This window comes from Onychostruthus taczanowskii, unplaced genomic scaffold (genome assembly GCF_017590055.1).
Source record: "Onychostruthus taczanowskii isolate IOZ18803 unplaced genomic scaffold, ASM1759005v1 scaffold91, whole genome shotgun sequence".
In the NCBI taxonomy this organism is placed as follows: Eukaryota; Metazoa; Chordata; class Aves; order Passeriformes; family Passeridae; genus Onychostruthus; species Onychostruthus taczanowskii.
The window spans coordinates 778241-801050 of record NW_024507105.1 but is presented as its reverse complement, the minus strand read 5'-3'; the positions used below and the strand labels follow the sequence as shown (position 1 = coordinate 801050).

The 22810-nt window shown below is 43.7% G+C and overlaps 1 protein-coding gene across 2 annotated transcripts in view; it reads left to right on the top strand.

The window, feature by feature from the left end:
* The window catches only part of MAP3K3 (mitogen-activated protein kinase kinase kinase 3), a 36152-nt gene that overhangs the window by 7618 nt on the left and 5724 nt on the right, over nt 1–22810 (top strand). For both annotated transcript variants that reach the window (XR_005954245.1, XM_041426287.1), the window contains exons 3-16: nt 79–168; nt 2943–2983; nt 5970–6069; nt 6689–6802; nt 9708–9828; nt 13753–13886; nt 14675–14736; nt 15212–15279; nt 15506–15598; nt 16421–16612; nt 18168–18316; nt 20178–20309; nt 20964–21093; nt 21787–21964. Coding sequence is in view for 1 of the 2 variants with exons in the window: in XM_041426287.1 (XP_041282221.1) it covers nt 79–168; nt 2943–2983; nt 5970–6069; nt 6689–6802; nt 9708–9828; nt 13753–13886; nt 14675–14736; nt 15212–15279; nt 15506–15598; nt 16421–16612; nt 18168–18316; nt 20178–20309; nt 20964–21093; nt 21787–21964 (1604 nt within the window). In the remaining variant the exon portion in view is untranslated. The remainder of the gene's footprint in view (nt 1–78; nt 169–2942; nt 2984–5969; nt 6070–6688; nt 6803–9707; nt 9829–13752; nt 13887–14674; nt 14737–15211; nt 15280–15505; nt 15599–16420; nt 16613–18167; nt 18317–20177; nt 20310–20963; nt 21094–21786; nt 21965–22810) is intronic.

Here is a 22810-nt window from a genome sequence, read left to right as displayed (position 1 = left end):
TAAAAAAATTTAGCAAGTGGCTTTCTGACTTTACGGTCATATTTCCATTTTTTAAAGTTATTTTATTCTTTTTTAAAGAAAAAACACAATGCCAGCAGTCCCCCCCTCTTGGGCAGCCCTGCAATAATGAACCAGTGTGCCTCTGCAGTGGAAGAAAAAAAAATTCCGGTAAGAAAACTGACTTCATTTCCACATTAGCAATTATAAATTAGGAGTTTGTCTTCAAGTTGTGTGCAGTGACTTTATGGAATTCCTCTAAGCAGGTGGGAGGTGGGGAAAGCTTTTCTTCCCTGGCTCTGTCCTGGTGTGTGCACTTTTATTGTAGGGTCAGGACTAGGGGGAAAGGCCTTAAGCTGCAGGAGGGCAGGGTTTGATGGGATTTTGGGAAGAAATTCCCCCCTGTGAGGGTGGGCAGGCCCTGGCACAGGTGCCCACAGCAGCTGTGGCTGCCCCTGGATCCCTGGCAGTGCCCAAGGCCAGGCTGGATGGGTTTGGAGCAACCTGGGACAGTGGGAGGTGTCCCTGCCATGGCAGGGTGGCACTGGGTGGGATTTGAGGTCCCTCCCAACCCAAACCAGTCTGTAACTCCCAAGGTAATGAGTCAATGCTTTGAAGTCTTGTTTGGTTTATTCTACATTTCTCCAGACTTTTTCATGGAGGAAACAACAGTGTTGATGTTCTGGTAAGAAGGAAGGACAGAATAATGTCTGGAGATGCTGAATGTCATTTAGATTAAATGCCCAAAGCAAAAGCAACAATTTTAGTCCAAAACTGTTTGTCCGTTCCTGTCATTCAAAATTAAATCAATTTACTGGCAGCAAGACTGACATGTACAGGAGAAGTTTCCTATGTCAGTAAAATAACTTTTCTCAGTTTTATTCCTTTTACACATTTAAGCTTTTTGGAGCAGGCTTTGAAGTTCATGTCTGTCTTCCTTATGCTTTGCCTGCTCATAATCTACTTGTTCAGCTGGATCTGGGATTTCCTTGAATGTGTTGGACAAATCCATAGATGGAGTAGTACAAAATCCTTTCCAAATCACTTTGAAACAGAAATTCAGAGATGCCTTAAATCAAAATCTGTAATTGTGATTTATGATACCATGTCTCAGAACTGGAACACTGAAGTGCTACACTTGGATTTGCCTTTTTGATCATCTCTGAGGATAGTTTATGTGAATTGCTTTAAGAAGTGATGGGTTCACTGCTTTCAAGGAAAACTGAAAGCACTGAAAGCTCCTCTAGGCTTTCTCTGGAATAGGAACACCAAGATCACTCTGAACACCTTTTCTTAGATCTTTGATAAGTAGATATGAATGGGCAGTGTCAGGTCCTTTTGGAAAAATGGAGCAACAAATGCCAAATTGCATCCCCTTTTTCCTTTACTCCAAATTACAGGTTTCAAAGCAAGCAGTGGAGTTGAGAAAATGGTTGGAGTTTGCTTGAGTACCAGCAGGTTAAAGAGAGGTTTCCAAAGAGCCCTGGGGATCCTTTAGTGTTGTCTAATTTCAGCTGGTGACAGCTATGTCACTTGGCTGCCCCAGGGCCTAAATCACATCTCGAGGTCAGAAATTTAATCTGAAAAATGATGTGAATTCCATTTGATCCAAACTGTCCCGTTTAGTTCCTTTAGACCGAGCTACTTAAAGTAGTATAATGTTAAAACCAGAGCCTTCCTTTCCTGAAAATCCTGATATAAAGCAATCATTCCTTCAAACAATGTCTTCAAACTTTGTGATCAGGAGCTGGCTGGTAGACATCTTTTATAGGATATTATTCCTGTGCTGTTTGCTGCATTGTTCCTTTACTGATCAACTCAAATGGGTTCTCTGTAATCTGTTCCATTTTGGAATAATTCTAGATTAAGTTCTTTCTCTTCCCACATCTACAAAAACCACTCTTTGAAGTCATGTGTGAGTGCCCCACCTGCAGCTGGTCGTGGCTGGGATTGGGAAGGTCATTTTCCCTGGTCCAGCACTGCTGCAGGAATTCCGTGCTCCCAGGGACTCCGTGGGTCCTTTTGAACTGCATTCTTGACCACTGGGCCTGCCAGAAACTTCCTCCAGCTAAAGAGCATTTCCTGGCCACGTTTTTTTGAAGTTCCTAGATGTATGATTGCCTATTGTCTGAGGCTTTCACAGATGGCTTAATCTATTCCAATCGCATAAATTGTGCAGCAGAAATGATGGAGTCTTATCAGAGTAGATTTTTCTCTTTTATTTTTATCTTTCTGACCTAAATTGGGATTTGAACTTCAATGTCCAGAGTTGAAAGTTCAGCTTGCTGACTCTTGCATGCCACCCAGCATCTTTTGAGTTGACAGTGGCTGCACAGTTTGCACAGTCAGTGCTTTTAATTATCAAATGGTGATGATGACCCCTTTGCTGAAACCTTAGAACTTTAAAAGGTGACATCAGCCTGTTTGTAGCTCTTGGGTTTCAGGAGCTGCATTTTTGCAAAAGCAGAGATTAAGTCCATGTCTTAAGAATAAAGAATAATAAATAGGAATAAAAATTCAAAAATAGGAGTAGGAATAAAAAAATGTAGCACATTCCCTCTCTGTTTTCTGCCATGCATGCTTTGAGCATGCTTAAAGAAAATTGCCTTCAGATTAATGAGCAGTTAGGACTGAATTTCAAATTCTTCCCATGCAGTGTTAAAGATAGATTAATTTTTTTTTTCAAAGTTTATTTCAATGTCCTCTGTTTAAGTGTCAGTTTGCAAAAATTACAGCTTAATTTTTACCCCTTTCCTTCTCTTTCTCCTTCAGCAGTTTCTCCATTCCTCCTGTGCTGTGTTCATGTGTCAGCCACTTGTTTCCACAGTCTGCTTCAGCTTTCATGGAGAAAGTTAAAATACTCAAACCACAATAAGGTGCATTTGTGTGCTGTTGTGTGTGCCAGAGTTTGATTGTGAGCTCACCTTTTGTTCTTTCTCCTGCAGAATGATGTCAGGATAAAGTTTGAACATAATGGGGAGAGACGGTAAGTTGGCCTTCACTGCTTTGATTCTTTGCTTAGGAGAGTAATTTAGTCATCAGTAGTTCAACTTAAATATTTGGTTGGCTTTGCTTTCCTTTTTCCTGAATGGAAATCACACAGTGAAGGCAATAGCAAACAGCTCACACACAACTTGGTTATTTTTAGAGATCACTGTGTCATAAAACACTGATTTATTTCCATAACATTTAGTTGTAAGTGAACTGCAGCATTTCTAAAAGCTGTCCAGCCTGAAAAAAAATCAGCATGAAAGTCTTGTTTCAGATATGTTCCCATTTTGTTTGATTTAACTGAAACCAAATGAAGCTGGTCAAATCAGCATCATTCTTTTCCAGTTTCTCACTTCCTGATGCCCTGTTACTATCACTGCCCTGCTGTGATTGAGCAATAGATACAGCAAGGGAAGATTTTTTTTTTCATTGGTGTAAAAGCTTCTTTGTTATTTCCTCTGATATTTGGTTTTGAGAGACATTCTTTTACAAGAAAAAAAACCAGAAATAACTGAAATAGCGGTTTCAGTTTTTACAGCATTGTTTACAATGGATAAAATTGCTGAAATATTTCAAAGTAGGTCCCCAAAAGCCTCTTAGTTGCCATCAATTCAAGAGGAACTCTTGAAACATTTAATGACTTGTGGCTGTGAGAGCACTCAGGAGGGCTCCAGGCTTGTCTGTGCTCTCTGGGTCTGCTCTCACTGAGGGAAAACATGATCTTATGCTTGGCTGTAGTGTCCATATTTTGGAAGATATTAATTGGGCTGTAAGCATGAATGTATGTGCCATCTTCACAGCCATCTTGTGAGAATCCTTTGGTTTCTCCCAGGCCAGGCAGCACTTCCAACATGAAGTAGTTCACGATTCCATGATAAAATGCAAATTTAATGCCAGTGGCACAGGAGGACAAGTTGTCTGTAGTGATCCTCACAGCCTGTTCTAGCAGAGGTTATTGGCCAGGTTGTTGAAGCTCCTCCTTTGTCAGATTTTGGAATTCCTGTTAGAAAAGCAGAAGTGTTCTTTGTTGGCAAAGCAGGCTGTGGAGAATAATTTCTACTCTTCCTCAAAACTTGCACTATTTCTTTCATTGAAATCGTATGTGATGAATTCTGTCAGTGACTTCTTGTGCTGTGGGAGAAATTTTACAGGTAATCATCACTGGGATTTTCTTCCTCCTCTGTCAGCCAGGTCTGCTCAGCACTCTTCTGTGTCAGGGGCTTTGTGGGGACAACAGAGCCACAGTGGGACATGTCACAGTTACTTGTCACACTGTGTCAGGACAGGGGAACTCTCCTGTCACCACAGGCTTATCATCTTGCCTGTCTGCTGGGTGCATTCCAGGGGGCAGAAGGGTTTTCTCCTGGTTTGTTTTTTTTTTTGTTTTTTCTAGAATGAAAAGGTTGATTGTGTGTCAGTCTAATTATGCAGTTGTGCTTGCCTGAGTTCCCTGCTCCCAGCACAGTGTGCAGTTCCAGACAGGGAGCTTGCACCAGAATGTCAGTGTGTGTGCTTGGTTTCACAGGAGCTGCCAGATTTAACCACAAATATTTAAGGTGGTCAGGCAGGAATGGGCTCCTTAAACCCTGCAGTCCAGGATTTTGTGTTAGAGGAGTGCACAGGGTTTTTAAACTAATAAAATTTGTGGCACCTGAGAACAGCTCTGCTTTTGAAAGCATTGAGTGTAGAATGGGAGCCTTTATAAGGGACTGAGAGCCACATGGTGTTTGTGTGGTGCCAGAGTACTGTGATTTCATGTATGGGTTTCTTAGGAATATGTAGAAAATGTTATTGTGGGCTGCTTTTTAACAAGGACAATTATTTCCAAACAGCTGAATGTTGTAGGTCTGGTAACAAGATAACCCTTCATGGGAAGGGGCTGAGGAAGCCAGCTAACACAAGGGTTATTTCAAACAAAAGCTGCATCTCTGGAAAGGATACCCAGGGCTGATGAGGCTGTGGGGATGGATGACTGGAAATGAAACCTTCTCTCCAAAGCACAGCCTTATCACAGAGCCATAGAATCCCAGCATGGTTTGGGTTGGAAGGGACCTCAAAGATCCAGTGCCACCCCCTGCCATGGCAGGGACACCTTCCACTGTCCCAGGCTGCTCCAAGCCCATCCAGCCTGGCCTTGGCCACTGCCAGGGATCCAGGGGCAGCCACAGCTTCTGTCTGTGGCCCCTGCAGAAAGCCCCTCTCCCTCCCTTTCCCCACAAACTCTCTGAGATCATTCAGGGTCTCACTGAGTTGCCTCTATGAGCAAGAACAGATCTTGAGTTTCTCAGTAACCTGGAAGTCCAAACAGTCCCTTGATCATTTGTAGTGTGCTAATGTAGCAAAAGAAATAGGAGGAAGACAGATAAAAAATCCTGAAAGTTCTTTCACTGGAACACTTTTTTTTTTTCTAAAAGTTAACTAGCAGAAATTGCACTGGAAAGAACACTAATCTTCCAAATGAGGACAAAAAGTATAACCAGATATTATAATAGTTCATGTGTGAAGAGGATCTTGGATTGTTTAGCCTGGAGAAGAGTAGGCTCAGGGGAGACCTTGTTGTATCCTGTTATTTCTGCCTCGTGACAAGTTTGTTAATTGGTGCTCACAATCCAGCTCTTTGTGGCAGTATCTCATCTGTGCCAGAGCAGGTGGTATTTTTTAAGCCAAGGTGCACAGGGCATTTGTATCCTGTTATGTGAAAGGCATTTATTCAAAAAAGGATTATTTTCTGCCCAGGGACAAAGGGATTCTATTTGAAATCTCCAGCTGAATATTGCATTTTGACAAACTGTATGGAAATGGGCCAGAGATCAATAATTCCTTATTGAAATAATACATATAAATTTAAATTTGAAAGGTTCACTATTTGCTTGTGGATGAAAGGAGACCATTCAAATGTGGTTTTAATGGTTCAGCTGTGTGATTTGATGGCATTACCCAGTGTGTCCCTGAAGTGAGGCAGTGGCTGTCTTTCCTCCCAGGATTATCCCGTTTGTCCGTCCCGTGCGCTACGAAGACGTGCAGCAGAAAGTGAAAACAGCCTTTGGGCAGCCCCTGGACCTCCACTACATGAACAACGAGGTACTGAGCTGTCAGTGCTCTCTGCATGGCACCTCCTTTTCCCCAGCACAAATTCACCTCCCAGAAATTTAATTTTCATGTCTTGCTTTAATACAAACCATTGTTGAATCCTTGATCCAAAGGCAAGTATGCTGATCCTGATAAAGCATCTCACTGATGTGTGTGTTGTACAAACATCAGCATCTTGTTGCCTTGTTCTGGTGTTGCTTAGGACACTCTCTTTCTACGTGAAACCCAGTTTTCACTAGATCATTAGTTCTGGATTCATAAGTATTCTGAGACCATTTTCTCATCAGAGTCAGGGGCTGACAAGTCTCTGTTCTTTGCAAACAGCAAATCCAGGCAGCAATTCATACTTTTGTGGGTGATGCTTCAGAGGAATTTGCATTAGGGTGAGCCATTTCTCTGACATGGGAGGAAAACCTCATTAAAAAGAACAGTAAGAGAGCATTGGAATGAAAATTTGTGCAATAACTGAGCAATTAGAATCCTCTTTTACAATCTGGTATTTTTCTAATGTTTGTTTAAATACCCATTGTATTTAAACAACCCATTGTAGAAGTAGACACTTTTTTTCTGTCTTTTCTAATTATTTTCTTCCTTGCTCTTTATTTTGCAGCTCTCTATTCCTTTGAAAAACCAGGATGACCTGGACAAAGCTGTGGATCTCTTGGACCGGAGCTCCAATGTGAAAAGCCTGAGGATACTTTTGCTGTCCCAGGACAGAAACCATGTAGGTAACAACTTCTGGGACTGCAGCAAAATCAAGGGCTTTAACCTTAAGACTCTAAAGCATGATGGCAGCATTCACTGAGTGTGGCAGGGATTATAAAATCACTCTTGCCAGGCACAAATGCATGTGTTTATCCTCTTTGCATTGGCTCAGCTATAGGTGTCTTTTTGTGCTGGGTTTTTTTCCCTGACTTCAGCAGCTGTTTGGGGGCTGAAACATTGCAGCTTTTTCAGCTGTCTTGTGAAGGCCACTTTATATCAAATACCCAGTGGCTGTAGGCAGAAAACACTTGTTGAGTTTGGTTTGCAGAGAAGTTTTCTTAGCTTTGATTAATAGCACAGTGTTAAAAATGGACGGAATTATTTTGCCTTTAGAGTGCAGGTTGTCCTTAAAGAAAAGCCTTTATCACTTTTCTCCCTGGGTGAGAAGTCTGGGGACAGCTTCCAGTCATTTTTCAGCTCTGTAGCCCTAATGCATTGAGTCCAGCCTGACTCTGTGGAAACTGAGTTGCCTTTGCTAACAGTGGTGTATTCAGACCTGAGATGAATTGGCTTGTCTCTTGGGTCACTCTCCTCTACCACAGGTGGCTGTGGCAGTGAGGGTCAATGTAGTTTGCTTTTTCAGCAGACAAGATCATAATATGAGAAATAAATCTTTAAGTCAAGCTCCCAAAGGTGCCCATTTTGGACAATGAATGAACTGCAAGCTGAAGAAGGCAAAAGGAGTCAGTATTTTCCCTTATTCCTGACCTGTATCTGGAAAACGTAGTTCACTCAACCAATATATATTTTTTTTTTTTCCTTCAGAATTAAGGTCATGCAGCTTTTCAAACCAAAGACCTCAATAGCTTAGATATTTGATTTGCAAATTACCAGATTCTCCTGAAGAGTGTGACACAAAAAGCTGCTCTGTTGGTTGTCAATCTAGAATGTTCATCCCCATTCAAGTTCTGCAGGCTGGAGCTCAACTCTTGAAATAATCACACCTGTAATTCTTGACACTGTCATGATAACTTAAATGTCTTGCTATTTTTTCATTTGATAATCCATGGTAATGGAAATATAAATAACTTCAGGAGTGTTAACAGCCCTTTCCCAGATGACTGGGAAGGTGTAGGAGGAGATGGTGCTGTTCCTTGTCCTGTGCCCTTTCCCTGAGTAATTGTTGCTGCCTGTTTTATAGACAGCAGTTGGCAAGAAGGTCTTTGGTCTGACCTGGTGGAGTCAGACAAAGTTCTATGTTGTCAGGAAACATCCTGTGAAAGGTGGCCTCAACTTTTGGTAGAGCACAGTCAGACAATCCTCTTTCCAAGCCTCTGTTCACGGCAGTGCAATCACATGGTACCATCTCACTTTGCACAACCAGTAAACACTTGGTAAATCTCCCCCTGCTCCAGCCACTGTCCACTGCTGATGGCCTTTTATTAGCTGTTTTTTCCTTTTTTACTCAAAGCAGAAACAAACAGCCTTCACTAAGTGCCACTGCTTCCCCCCCTCTCCTCCAACTTCCTCTGCTGCTCCGAGTTGCCTGGCAGGAGAGCCCTCCATGGGATAAAGCCCACAAGCCTGGAGGAGGTTTCTTGGCTGCATGATCTCATCCCACTGAGGGAGGGGGAAGCATGATTTTTCCTGAAGTACAGGATGCAGATTTTCTTTTGGTTGTGCTCTTCTTGTTCTGGGGATGGAAAGGTGACTTGGACACAAATATGTACAGAAAGCAAATGATCTTTACAGCAGTAGCTGGGTCCCTTGTACCAGGAGCAGCATTCAGATTAATTTTCTTATGCCTCTTTCTGAAACTCGTTTCTTTCCTCAGCCAGCTCACCTCTGTTTTCTTTGTGATTAGAAACCAGTGGGGAGAACTGGTGGAGTTGGAACACCTGTGGTTCCAAAGCCAGACTGTCCCTCAGCAGGGTGACCTCTGTGCCCTTTCTCCAGCTCTCATGGACCTGCCTGTGGTGGAGTTTATGTGACTTAAATCAGGCTCTTTCCTTACTCCTTTCAAATGTATCTACTCATTAAATGTGCAACCATCCAGTACTTTAATATTGAATTAAAGTATTTGAATTGTTGCACCTTCTTTGCCTGTCACGTTCAAATAATTTTCAGAAGTCAGAATTTATTTCTTTGAGGTGTCTTTGGTTATGTTCTTTTCAAAGGAGATAAATTCTGTAACTCAAGAGGAGGGGAATATTACACCTTCTTGTAAAACTAGGTGTGTTGGGTCAAGGTTAAAATTGAAAGTGTTGCAGGTATTGAGCCCCTGCTTTAACACAGAATCTCAGTGGCTTGGGGGAGGTTTCATGTGTCTCTTTCCTCTTCCTGCTTTGAATGAGATGAGGGCTCTGTGGAAAAATTATCTTTAATTAGATAATATCTATGTAAGTTCAGGGGCAGGATGAATAAATTCATCTTGGCATCTCCAGACTGTTGGTGCTATTAAACTCTCCAGAATTTATTTTTACTTAGTCTGAGTTATGAATTTACTTTTTAAAGGCTGTGGGGAGTCAGGTTGCTTCTGAAACAGTGCAAGATTCAGAATTTATCTCTGCTGGCCAAGGTGGTTGATGGAAGTTGTAGGTTCTGCTGTGTTCTGGTCTCAGGGGGTGACAGGAGCCCCTCGTGTTTCACAGGTGATGTCAGACACTGAGACCTGCAAATCATGCACTTGAGTTGAGCTGCACTTGTTCTAGTTCTCTGACTCCTGTTTTACACCCTAATTGTTAACCTGGCTCTTTTGCTGTCATTTTCTCTGTGTTTTCTGAATTAATAAGATTTCAGGCTCTAGAACTGTTGCTCAGCACTTTCTTGGTACTAAGCATTATATTTTTTGAAACTGTGGCCAGGCTACTCGAGCTCCTTCATCTCACTTTATTTTGTTTTATTCTTTCCGTTTTACTCAACAGACCAGTTCTTCACCCCATTCTGGACTGCCCAAGCAAGTCAGGATTAAAACTTCCCAATCTGTGGGGGATGTGAGCACACCCTATCAGCAGCCAGAGCCCAGAAGCAGGCATCTCTCTGTCAGTGAGTATTTTTTGCCACTTCTGCATGTTTTTGTTTGTTGAAATGTAGCTTTTGGGCACTGGTGTTTACGGTAGAGCATTTAGGAGAGCCATGAGAAATTGAAAGGTTATTCTGGGACAAGGCAGTTCATTTTCAAAAGCTCTTAATATGTTTACAGTAGAATGTTTCAAAGTTCTTTGCTAAGTTGTGGAACAGCAGCTGAGGAGCTGCTAAAGGGGATGTCCTAAAGCCAGAGCCATTGTGGTTAGAAATTTGGAAAGCTGATGTGAGTCTATTAAGTTTTTTATTTAGATTGGCAATTTCAGTTCACGTAACCTAGATTTGATTTTTTTTCTTATGTCGGGCTTTGGAATCTGTCCTGACTCCTGTAATCAAACATTTTGCTAGGAATTACTATTGCATACCCAACTAGTGTCCTACATTCTGAGTTTCCTCAACTTTCACTTCTAGAATTATCAGCACAAGACAATACCAGAGGTGAACAAAAGATAATAAAAAAAAACCAGAGTAATATGTACCTTTGTCTCATTTCTTTGGGTTTCTGTTAGCCCAGTGAACTGCTGTTTGTGGGAAAAGTTCATGTAAGACTTCTGTAGTTTTTATGACTTCCATCTCTGGCAGATTTGCCTGATTTCTCCCAATTTCTGTGTTACAAGCTGCTCTAACCGTGCAGCACAATTCAAATCTGTTCTTGAACGATTCTCAAAGCTGTTAACCTTTATATGAAAAACTAAAACATGTAAAACACCTTCAAGGATTTATGGGCCCAGAAAAGTCTGTGGTTTAGGATTTGACTCCTTGGTGTGAAGCTCAGTGAGCAGTGAAGGTGCAGGAGGAAGGTGAGAGTGTGAAGGCCAGAGCCTGAAATGCTCCCTGCATATTTCTGCTTCAGAAAGGAGAGAAGGTAAATTTTGCTGGAAACAGAAGCAGAGGATGACTCTGTTTGTTACAGCAGCTATTTTGGGGCTTGGCAGAGCTAATGCCTGAGGACAAGTGATGCAAGTCACACAGGGCAGTACCAGGAGCTGGGAGTGTCAGAGTTGTTTTGTTTGCAAGTTCTTCACTGTAGCAAAGGAGTGTTTCAGTTTCATTAACTCTGTGAACTTGAGGCAGAATTATTATACGATTTTAGATCAGTATTTGCAGTGCAAAGTATCAAAGAATAAATCAGCTTAAACCACAACAGTCTCCATACTGGGGGGTCCAAACCAGAGCTGGATCCACACTGTTCTGAGCAGAGGTAACTGTGAGAGAGAGCTCAGAGGGAAGGACTTGTGAACTAGAGCAGTAGTTCTCAGTGTGGGACTTGTCTAACAAACCTGCTTGTATCCTGTGGAGAGTTTGCTGATCCCCTTCTGTGCAATTTGCTTTTATGAAGCAGCAAACAAACAAAAGTACTGAAAGCTTGTGAAGTACGTGACTGAAACGGGGACAAAAAGACTTTTACTGTCCTTCCTAGTTTGAAGTTAATATGCATAAAAGGAGCAACATTCCTTGGTTCTGAGAAGTGGTATCCATGCATGTCTGAACACCACATTTTTTCTATAACAGACAAACTGAATGTCAAAATTGTTTCATTTAAAATATATCTAAGTACATATTTTTCTTTACTGACGTTCTGAGGTATCCAGATAATGGTGCCAAAGCCAGCAGAGTGTAGCAAGTGTCTGTCATGGCTAAACTGTAGAGTGATAAGGGGCCCTTTCTGTATCCCAGTTACACACTCTTTCCTCTTATCCCAGCTTATGGGTGCTATGTGAATAGCTTGTCATTCATCAGTCAAGGAAACTTTGGTTTTATTTTCTGAGCGTGTCATGGTACCAGACTATGAAGAGTTCCAGTTGTGTCAGAGGCCTGCTGCTAATTTGGCAATAGCTCGGTCTTGCATCAATTTCTTCTTCCTTCTCTTTTCCTGTCTTTGGTTTGGAGGAGGAATGTGCCCTGTTTGCTGGTGTTTCAGGCACAGAGACTCTCCAACTCGTGCCATGTCATGCAGTTAAAGTCCATAGCAGTGTTCAACTAAAGCTTTTTGCAAGCAGTAGAGGGACCTGTGTGGTTCCTGAGCTCCAAACAGCCCGAGCCTGCTGTCACCATTTCAGAGCTTTGGAAGTAAAGATAACTTTTATTTAAAAGGAAAAAAAAAAAAAAAAAAGTTACTAAGCATTCTGGCAGGGCTTGTGTTTTCTCCACTCACTTCCTTTGATATACATGGATTTAGTGCCGACTTCCTTTTCCTGCCCAGGGATGGGGCCTTTCCACAGCGGAGCTGGGCCGGTGCCAGCGGCCCTGGGCTCGCTCTGGCCGCGGCATCTGTCGGAAGGAGTGAAAGTGCTCCCAGGGCTGGGGCAGCCCAGCACTCCCGGGTTTATCCCACCCTCCAAACGGCTCCAGAGGGCTCCTGAGCCCTGGGAGCTGCCTGGGACACCAGCTGGTAGCTCTGAGCAAGAGATTGTGGACTTGACAGCCTTGGCTTCGTGATCTTGGAGGTCTTCTGCTACCTTAGTGATCCTATGATTTTATTAATCCCTTTTTGTCATGTAGTGCACCCCCCTCTTGCACTCTAAGCCATGCCAGCATTGTTCATTTTCCTTCTGCAGCCCCCTGAAAGGTGTGTGCTCTGCTTTTCAGTCCGCTTCTCCCTGCTCTTTGCCTTCACTCTTTATTACAACTTCTATAGAAAATATTTTCCTTGGGAGAATATTTGCTGATCTTTACCCATCTTTCCTAGCACCTGAGTACACACAGTTAATTAATGACAGTGTTGTAAGGGGCACAGCTTGAGAGCTGATCTCCACCTGCTGCCTCTGGCTTCATGTGTGACCTGGAGCAGATTGGCCTGGACCACAGCAGTTCTTGGAGCTCACAGTGGGAATTGGTGGCAGCTGCAGGTGGATAGGTCACTGCAAAAAGGGGGTTTTTTTTCTTCCTCTCTCTAAACTTTCTTCTTTGAGATCTGCAAGGAAAAAATAAACCCTAAGAATGAAGTTTCTCTGAGTAGATAGCACAAGAGAAACTCGTAAAAGGATGCCACTAACAGATGATTAAACTAGAATTATCAGAATTATCAGAATTTTCAGAATTATCAGAAGGTTGTGCAGAAGAGGTTAGAAATAGGTGGCTGCTTTGTCAAGAGCTTCAGCAATAATCACGTAGCATCTAAGACATCAGTACAGGTGCACATCAGACAGTTTGATTTCCCTGGTCCCATGTCTGTGCAGGCTGTAGGGTTCACTCTGGAGTTCCTGTGAGGGATTATTGTATTTGTGTTGCCCCCAGACAAAGGAAGGAATGATGAATCTGACTCCATGTTCTTAGAAGGCTCATTTATTATTTTATGATACTATATAATATATTAAAGAATACTAAATTAAACTATACTAAAGAATACAGAAAGGATACTTACAGAAAGCTAAAAAGATAATAATGAAAACTCGTGACTCTCTCCAGAGTCTGACACAGCTTGACCCTGACTGGCCAGTGAGTGAAAACACTCATACCAGAAACCAATGAAACAGTCACCTGTGGGTAAACAATCTCCAAACACATTCCAAAGGACCAAAACACAGGAGAAGCAAATGAGACAATTCTTGTTTTCATTTTATTCTGAGCCTTCTCACCTTCCCAGGCGAAAGATCCCGGGCGAAGGGATTTTTTTAAGAAACGTGAATGTGACAGGGGATGGAGGATTTTTTCAAAAAACGTGAATGTGACAGGGGATGGAGGATTTTTTCAAAAAACGTGAATGTGACAGGGGATGGAGGATTTTTTCAAAAAACGTGAATGTGACAGGGGATGGAGGATTTTTTCAAAAAACGTGAATGTGAGAGGGGATGGAGGTTGGTGCGGTGCGGTGGGGGGGGCTGTGTGCTGCAGCAGGGTCACCAGCAGCAGTGTCACCAGCAGCAGCGCGTGTCCCTGTCCCAGGCTCCCAGAACACGGGCCGCAGCTCTCCCCCGCCCGGCTACGTCCCCGAGCGGCAGCAGCGCATCGCGCGCCAGGGCTCCTACACCAGCATCCACAGCGAGGGCGAGTTCATCCCCGAGACCAGCGAGCAGTGCGTGAGTACAGCCCTGCCAAGGCCTTCTGCCACCATCTGGGCCCTCTTTTCCTCTATTCCCAAATATTCACTGGCTGTGGGTGCATCAGCAGTTTTAAGTGGTGAGGCGCACGTTGTTCGGAAAGTTGAAGTGTCCGAGGGCAACCTTAGAGCAACGTGATCTAGTGGAAGGTGTCCGTGCCCATGGCAGGAAGTGGAATTGGATGACCCTTTCCAACCCAAACCATTCTGGGTTTATAAAAGTGCTGCTTTGTGCGTTTAAACAGCTTCAGATTGTGGCTGTGTAAGTTCAAAGCCTTTGCTGGGCTGCCAGAAGCAGTTCCCTGTTCTGGGCATTGCCCCTCCACCTCTGACTGAGCAGTTTTGGTGCTGTCACACATGTGACAAGGTTTCCTATTACCAGGTTTGTGTGACCCTCTTGCTTTTGATACTCTGCTCTCCATTCAAAAAAGTGGGAAGTGAGGCCAAAGGGCGACTTGCAGGTGGAGGCAGCAGCACCAGCAGAGACTGTTCCTGGAGCCAGCTGGGATCCAAACACAGCACAAGGCTGCTAAAACTTGCATTTTTCACAGCAGAGTCCTTCAACAACTAAAGCAGTGTCTCAGATTTTATATGAACCTAATTTCTGTGGGAGATAAAGGAAAACATTATACATTTAAATAGGCTTAGACTCCCGTCTTCAGCTGGACATCCTGCAGGCAAGCAGTCATGGGCTCTGCTCCTCTATCACAGCCTCTCCTGGGCCCTGGACTGCACTCATGTTGCTGTGTGGTTTCTTCTGTGTTGCAGATGCTGGACCCTCTAAGCAGTGCTGAAAACTCAGTGTCAGGAAGCTGCCAGTCCTTGGACAGGTGAGCAGCCAGGTACAAGTGTACAAACTGGTGAGAACGTGCATGCTCAGGTGGAAATGCCAGTTGTACTCGCATAAAATCCTGTTTTCTATCTCATACATTTTCTTGTTGGGAAACAACTTACTTCCTACTTATGTGCCACTGTATTTCCTAAAGAGCATTAACTATGTCTTAAGGCTGTGTTATTTTCTAGCACAACCACAGACCAGAACTGGTCTTCAGTAGCTTTAAGTTATAAATACAAAGTTCTTCAGTAGCTTTAAGTTATAAATACAAAGTTCTTCAGTAGCTTTAAGTTATAAATACAAAGTTCTGAAGCAAGAAGCCTGTGTGGAGCCGCCCCTCTGAGAACATCTGGCTGCAGGGTATTTTAATCTCTTTTAGACAAGACTCTACTTGTTCATTTAGAAAATAAAACAACAAAAAAATACCCCAAACAACAGCAAAGCTTACTCTCGCCTTCTTTCTCCATTAGTCCTTCTTTTCGGAAGTCACGGATGTCAAGGGCACAAAGCTTTCCTGATAATAGACAGGAGTTCTCAGGTATGTTTGGTACAAAGGTTATTTCATCCAGACACTTTCTGCTCTTGGCTGGTCTCCCTCCTTGCTTGCTGGGATTGTATAAATAGAAGGAGTGGGGACACAATGATGGAAAAGCTATGAAGTTATTTATTGCCTCTTCCTAAAAACCTGCTGTTACAGGAAAATTCTGTCATTAGAAGTAAGTTTTTTGAAGGAGCCTCACTTTTGTCTTTGCTTCTCCTGCCAGACCGTGAGAATCAGATCTACGACAAGGCGGGCAAGGGCGGCACCTACCCTCGGCGCTACAACGTCTCCATGCAGCACAAGGACTACAACGACGGTGAGTGGCTCTCACACCTCCCCTTCCAGCCTGGGGAAAAAAGGTGAGGCAATGGCAACCTCTGCACGAGGGTGACTCCTTTCTGGAGAGCCTGGAAGTGCCCTGGTCATTGCAATTAATGCTGAAGTTCATGCTGCTGTGCACCATGCCACATTTTCATGAAAACCAATGGTTGTTGTTTGTAATTCTTTGTTTACTTTGTAATTCTTGTTTACTTTGTCCTTTCTGGTGTTGTCCAGGCTGAGTAGGGTGTTGTGGATGTAGTTGTTAGGCTTGGCCCTATATAAGCACTTTCCTTCCACAGAGATTCGTTACACTTTGCTAATTTGCATTGCAGTCTTGCTTCTGGATGTTTTAAATATAGCAGGGACTTAAAGAATTACATCTCTGCTCAATCAGATGGCTTTATGCAAAATAATCTCTCAAAATTTCATGAGGTGCAAGTTGGCATAATCTTTGTTTATGGTTTTTATTTGCAAGTCCAGGCACGTAATCTAGAAAGTCATTTTGTATGTAGTTGTTAACAAAACTCAGAGCTTGTGCTCAGAGCCCGTAAACCAGATTTTTCCTTTGGAAGGTAAGTTTAGATCTTACAGCACTGAGGGCATTACAAAGTGTTCTCTGCCTTCTGCTTTGGGAATGATCCAGAGCTGTACTGAACTCAGGCAGCACCAGCCCTGAGCTGTTATATTTTTGCATCTCATCTGTTTGGCAGCAGATTCTGCTCCATGGGAACGGAGCAGAACATGGGATTTCTCTCCCTTCTCCCCGCTGCTCAACCCCCAGCCATCACCTCCCATTAAAGACCTTCCTTCTCCCCAGGGCGGAGGACGTTTCCCCGGATACGACGTCACCAAGGGAATCTCTTCACCCTGGTGCCTTCCAGCCGTTCCTTGAGCACCAACGGGGAGAACCTGGGCCTGGCCCTGCAGTACCTGGACCCCCGGGGCCGCCTGCGCAGCGCCGACAGCGAGAACGCGCTGGGAGTGCAGGAGAGGAACATTGCCACCAAGTGTAGGCTGCCCGGGCTCCTGGGGAATGCCACCTGGGCTGGGGGGCAGGGAGGGCCCCGAGGAGAGCTCCAAACCCAGAACCTGGCTTTAACAAGTCGTTCCCTGGCTGTGCTTTGAGACTTGTTTGTCACACGCACAAGACAAGTGTTTTTCTACTCAGATTTCTTCTGGGGGCTGGTCTTTCCTTTAGAGAGCGTTGCAAATTCAGCTAAGAAGTAAAAATTTGCTTGAGCTAGATGATCTACAGGGTTCTTGAAACAGGCAGACAAGCTTGTTTATTTTCTTGCTATGTTAACATTTTCAGTCAGGCTTTTGGGTTATAGTTATTCTGTAAGTTGAGAGCTGTATGTATTTCACTTGCTCCTTAGAAGAAGGATTTACTTCTCTATTAATGGCATCCTTGAGTTGTTTTGTTGGATAGCATTCTATTACAAAAATAAAAAATAAGTGGAACATAAGTCATTATTGATGAACTTTAGATATCCCATACAGTAATTTAAGGATCAAAATGAAGAGTAAGCTTGTAGCAGAGTAAGGAACACACTAAAATACTGACTGGCAGTAAATCTGATTAAATTAGACATGTCAGAGCAAATCTCTCAGCTCTTCTGTATTTTCACACTGTTCAGATGGCTGGTTCTTGTCTTTGTTTTTAGAGTTGCTTGTTAGAGCCAGCATGATTGGATGCATTGAACTGCAGGAGTTTGATAGTGTTGCTTTCAAAGCTGGAGCTAAAGCACTGGTCTTTGAGTAATATGCTTTGGGATTAAGGGCAGTCTGAAAAACTGGGCTCAGGTATTAATCTCTGGGTCAGGAGACTGCTGCTTATGAATGTGAGGGTTCCCAATTCCCTGAAGATGGAATTCCTGCTGGGGTGTTGGAGATGCTGCTTTACCTGGGTCTCATGGGTATTTTTATTAAGTCTTAACTGTTCAGCAGGTGAAAAAGATACCCACACTGTGCTAACACAGTCCCTACTTTTATCAATGTCTAGTAGGTTTTTATGACTTCTAATCTTTATGGTTAGAGAGCCTTGCAGTAAAATCCTTCCCACAGAGGTTAACCCCAAACTGGCTTGGCAAAGAAACTCAGAATAATGTCCTTCAAGTTGTCCCAGAAGCAAAGTCATTCCCAGCTGGCTGGGATTGATTTAGCAAGGCTAATCCATCTCTTCTTCATCTGATGCTTGTGACAGTTACAGATCAAGGGTTGGAAGCTGCTCTTTAGTTGCTGCATCATCTCTTAAAGTAATGATTTTGTAGAATCCACCTGCTGGTGGAATGAAATTTCACCAACCCCATTGGACAACTGGTCTGTAAAACACAGTTTTGTGGTGTCATTTTAATGGGACATCAGTCAGCAGATCCTTGAGATTGGATGGCTGGATTCTGCTCAGAGCTCTGCCGCTGACGCCTTACTCTGGGAGAGCACCTCATGTTTATTCAACTACAGAACACCTGCTTCAGTCCCTCTATGATGAAGATTGGTCCTTGCAAAGCCCACCTTTGTTTTCCAGCAGTGTCATGAGCAGAGAAATGCTTGCTGTTGTCTTTTAGCTCCGAGTGCTCCGATCAACTGGCGCCGAGGGAAGCTGCTGGGCCAGGGCGCCTTCGGCCGCGTGTATTTGTGCTACGACGTGGACACGGGCAGAGAGCTCGCAGCCAAGCAGGTCCAGTTTGATCCAGAGAGCCCTGAAACAAGCAAGGTGATTCTCATCTCAGCTTCTGAAACACTCTGAGGTCCTGTACAATGTCTCTCTCTGTCTGTCCTTGGAAGCTGGCATCTTATTTAGTTCGTACGAAGGTTTCGAGTCACGTGGAGAAGAATAGGAGTCATTTAAAAATTACTTTTATGTGTTAGTAACTTCAGCTTGAAACTAAAATCCGTTTTCTGGCTTCATTCTTGGCTCTCCTTTCTCAGCTTTTTGGGTTTTTGCCAGGTTACTTGTGGAGTACTAGACTGCCCTGTGTTCCTGGTTAGACATGGATGTGAATGAAACTAAATCCAGCGAGAGTTGGGGTTGGTTTTTTTTTTCTTTTTTGAACAAAAAAAAGCTGCTTGCACATGCAAAACCCACTTCTGGGTTTATATGGTACACCATATAAAGTGCATTATCAAGTACTTGATATATGGTACACCATATATCAAGTGCATTAATGCACTTGATATAAACCCTGGGTTTATATCAAGTGCATTAATTACCAGTTTTCACTTTTGAATTCTCCGTGTCCTTAAAAATAAATGGAGCTGTGGGGTGTAAATTAATCAAGAACAGTGATGTGACAACACTGGAGACAGTGGAGATGGGATGGGCACATTGAAATTAGGGGACAGCACTCAACTTCCTGCAGAGGGGATGCAGCTGGAATGGCTTTTGGGTTCTTTGCTAGTGTTTTAACAGTGTACCACTTTCCCAATACTGAACAAATTCACTTTGAGCTAGAATAACTGATCCATGAAGATTTAATTATTCTGATTTTAAACGGGATATTGGAGCCAAGATGTGTCCTAAACTGGGAAGTTCTGCTATGTCTGTGTTGTAAATCAGACAGTAACTCTGAGCCAAGGAAGAACAGGCTGAAATATCTCTTGAAGGCACTGAAACTCTAAACCTTACACTATTATTTGGTCTGATTAAGCAGCTTCCACTGGTTCCATGTGTGCCTACAACATCCAGGTTCTTGCTCTAAGGTTCTGCATCCTCTCCCAGAGTGAGAGAGCTGAACCTGATACCTTCCCATGGCAGGGCTGGAAAGGTAAAAATGGGACTAATTTGGGAAGAAAACATTGTTCCTTTTTCTGTAAATCCTCATGCTTCAGCACCTTTGATGTTCCTCCTGTTCAGTCCCAGATTCAGCAAGAACCTGATACTTTTTCTGAGCAGCAGACATTTGTGATTCCATCTGAAATTGTTGGATAATTCTTTGCCTTTGCCCTGTGATCCCCTGTTTTCTGTGGCAAGAGCAAAGCAAAGGATCAGTTTCACGTGCAGAGCTGCAGATTCTTTGAAGTAAATAGGAGGGGAAGCTGTTTGTAGGGGTTGATTCCAGTAAATCATCAGTGTGATCAGAACAGGACTGGGTGACAGAAACTTAACAACTCTCAGCACCTGTTGTTTTGCTCTCCACTGGGTTGAAGTTCCAGTTCTGTAACTGTATTCAGAGCTGCTTCATAATTACACTCCCTGCCCAGAGCTTAGTGAGGGAAGTGATGTTACACCTGTGTTGTGGGTGGAGAATCCTTTCAGCCACCCGGGATAAAGCCATGCAGATGGCAGAATCAAGGCAAGAAGCAGTTTTTCTGGTACTAAAACCATGTATGGTACAGGCTGTGTTCTATCAAAGCTTCCACACCAACACTTACCTGCAGATAATGCAGTAAAAATGAACAGGAAGCCCTGATAATGTTTGGCTTTTCCAAGAAGCAGATGAAGTGATGTCATGGATTACACTTCTCAGTGTGGTAGTGATCTCATCCTGCCAGTGACATGACAGATTTATTATTTTTTTATATTTATTATATATTTCCTGGGGCTGCAATCTTATTTTCTCCTTCAACATCCATAGGAGGTGAGTGCTCTGGAGTGTGAAATTCAGCTGCTGAAGAACCTCCAGCATGACCGTATTGTGCAGTATTATGGCTGCTTAAGGGATCGAGCAGAGAAGACCTTGACCATCTTCATGGAGTACATGCCAGGGGTAAGAGCAGCACAGTCAGGGATCAGAAAGAGAGCTGGCTGGGTTTGTTAGCTGGTTTATTAGTTGTTGTGATCCCCCTGACTGTGTCATCCACCTCAGACCCTCTTAGGGCTGTGCCTTCTCACTCTCGTAATGCCACCACTTCCATTTTATTTATGCCCAGATAACTCTTTGTTTTTTTCCTTAAGTGTCTTCTACTTGAAATACATTCTCTGTAACAGTCATTAAAACCAATTCTTTTCTTCAGTCTAAATTTGTCCTACCAAAGTACCTCAAAGGACTTGGGCCAACGTGTAAATCCTGGTAACTGAATTACCAGAATCATGGTCCAGCGAGGCTAAAACTGGCTCTCCAAAAAGCGAGGCTTTTGGCCCAGATGAGTCTGCTGAACTGTTTTATTGCTTGCCTTCACAACAAGTTGTACCAGTAGACAGAACCTCCTTAAGCTGTTTTTGCCATGGAGCCTGTCCTTGCTGTTCTTGAAAAGGGCTTCTTAGGGCAAGATGCTCGTAGAAAGGTTCTAGCAGAGGCCAGAGCTCATTGCGGGGCCAGCTGGGTGTATAACACCCAGGGCTTTTGGGAGTTGAATGGACACTGCAAGGTTTGTGCTTTGTCACCTCTCTTTGCCAATTCTTTCCCTTTGCTTTTTGGCAGGGGTCAGTGAAGGACCAGCTGAAGGCCTACGGGGCCCTGACGGAGAACGTGACGCGGAAATACACGCGGCAGATCCTCGAGGGCGTCTCGTACCTGCACAGCAACATGATCGTGCACAGGGACATCAAGGGTGAGAGCAGGCCCAGGGGAGACAGCTCTCCCAGCACCAGTGCCCTCAGTTTGAGAGCAGAAGGGTTTCATGTGGGCATGTACCACATAATGGTAACAGTGGGGTTCTTGATCTCATTGCGGTTTTGGAGGAGGAATTGGTTTTGGTGTCTCAGCCTCAGTTTGTGTCCACATAAAAGCTAAGCTCTAAAGTTTGCTTTTTCCCTGGTGCTTCGTGTTCAGGACCAAGTGGAAATTGACTTGTTTATTGTAGGAGTTCAAAGTGGTTTAATTAGCTACATCTGTTACCCAGCTGACCAGAAAGCAATGCTTGCACTCACCAAAGCAGCATCCCAATAAAATCCTTCTCTACACAGCTCTGTTCTCTCTCAGCCCTTGGCCTGGGGGCCCTACTAGGCTGGTTGAGCTGTTTACAGGCACTGTAACAATGCTGGTGCTGACTCAGCTCTCATTTCCCTCCCCCCTTCACTTCCTTGTGTTTTTCCCTGAAGTTTTTCCCATTTACAGCCATTAGCAATTGGCTTGTCTACAACCTGAATTAAAGAAATGATGTTTAGCAGGTCACCTGAGGCTTAATGGGGAAAGAGCCATACCATGAGCACGGGTATTTGGGCTTGGATATCGTTCTGTGGGCCGCAGATCCAACAGCTGGATCTCATGAAAACAGCTGTCTTGGTTTTTTGCTTCTGTCCAGGTGCCAATATTCTCCGTGACTCTGCTGGGAACGTGAAGCTTGGGGACTTTGGGGCCAGCAAAAGGCTGCAGACAATCTGCATGTCGGGGACAGGCATCCGCTCCGTCACGGGCACCCCGTACTGGATGAGCCCCGAGGTGATCAGCGGCGAAGGCTACGGCAGGAAGGCAGACGTGTGGTGAGCCTCTCACTTGCTGCCACTTCTTTATTAAAACGTGCTGATCACTGCACAGATAACACCTTCTGCCACCTGAACATCCAGGTTCACACCTGGTCTGCATGAAAAATTTAAAGAAAGTTGAAGTCACCGGTTTGAATTCGAGACACGATCTTCCGCAGGCTGTGCTTCGCAGTGTTAACACCCAACAACTCATTTAAAATGTTTTTCAGGACCAGTTTTAGTTTTTCAGGAACAGTTTCCACTCATTCCTTGCTCAAATTGATAGTTGCTTTCTTGCTTTCTGGCTGGTGCAATGTTTTCATCCTTGCTCTCAGGCACTTGGTAGAATTCTTGGGGTGTCCTGTGCAGGGCCAGGAATTGGGATGATGATCCTTGTGGGTCCCTTCCAACAGGAGACTCTGTGATTCTATGATATCCCTTAGAAGAGCAACTGAAGGTTGTCTAGGGAAAGCCTATTCATTTAGATATAAAATGAGAGTTATGCTTAAAATGTACTGGAAATTAATAGAATTCTAGCCTTAAGGAAAGATGCCCAAACCTGGAATAACAGAAAAGATCCAGGTCAGATCAGAGGTGATCTGCATGAATGGAAACTGTAGCTGTGCTATTATTGGCATAGCCAAGGAGCAGCCTTTATCAAAAGAGCAAAATGGTCCTGTGCCAAAATGTTAATTCTGGGGGCCTTAAAAAGATGAGATTATAAAAGTAAACGACAGGGACAAAAGGTCTGGTTGTGCCTCCACAGTAAAGCAGGACCTGTTTCCTGGACAAGCAGCAAGTGGAAACACAGCTGGAACGTGTCTTGTCTACAAAGAGTTAAGTCCTGCAGACTCTCCCTGCTGG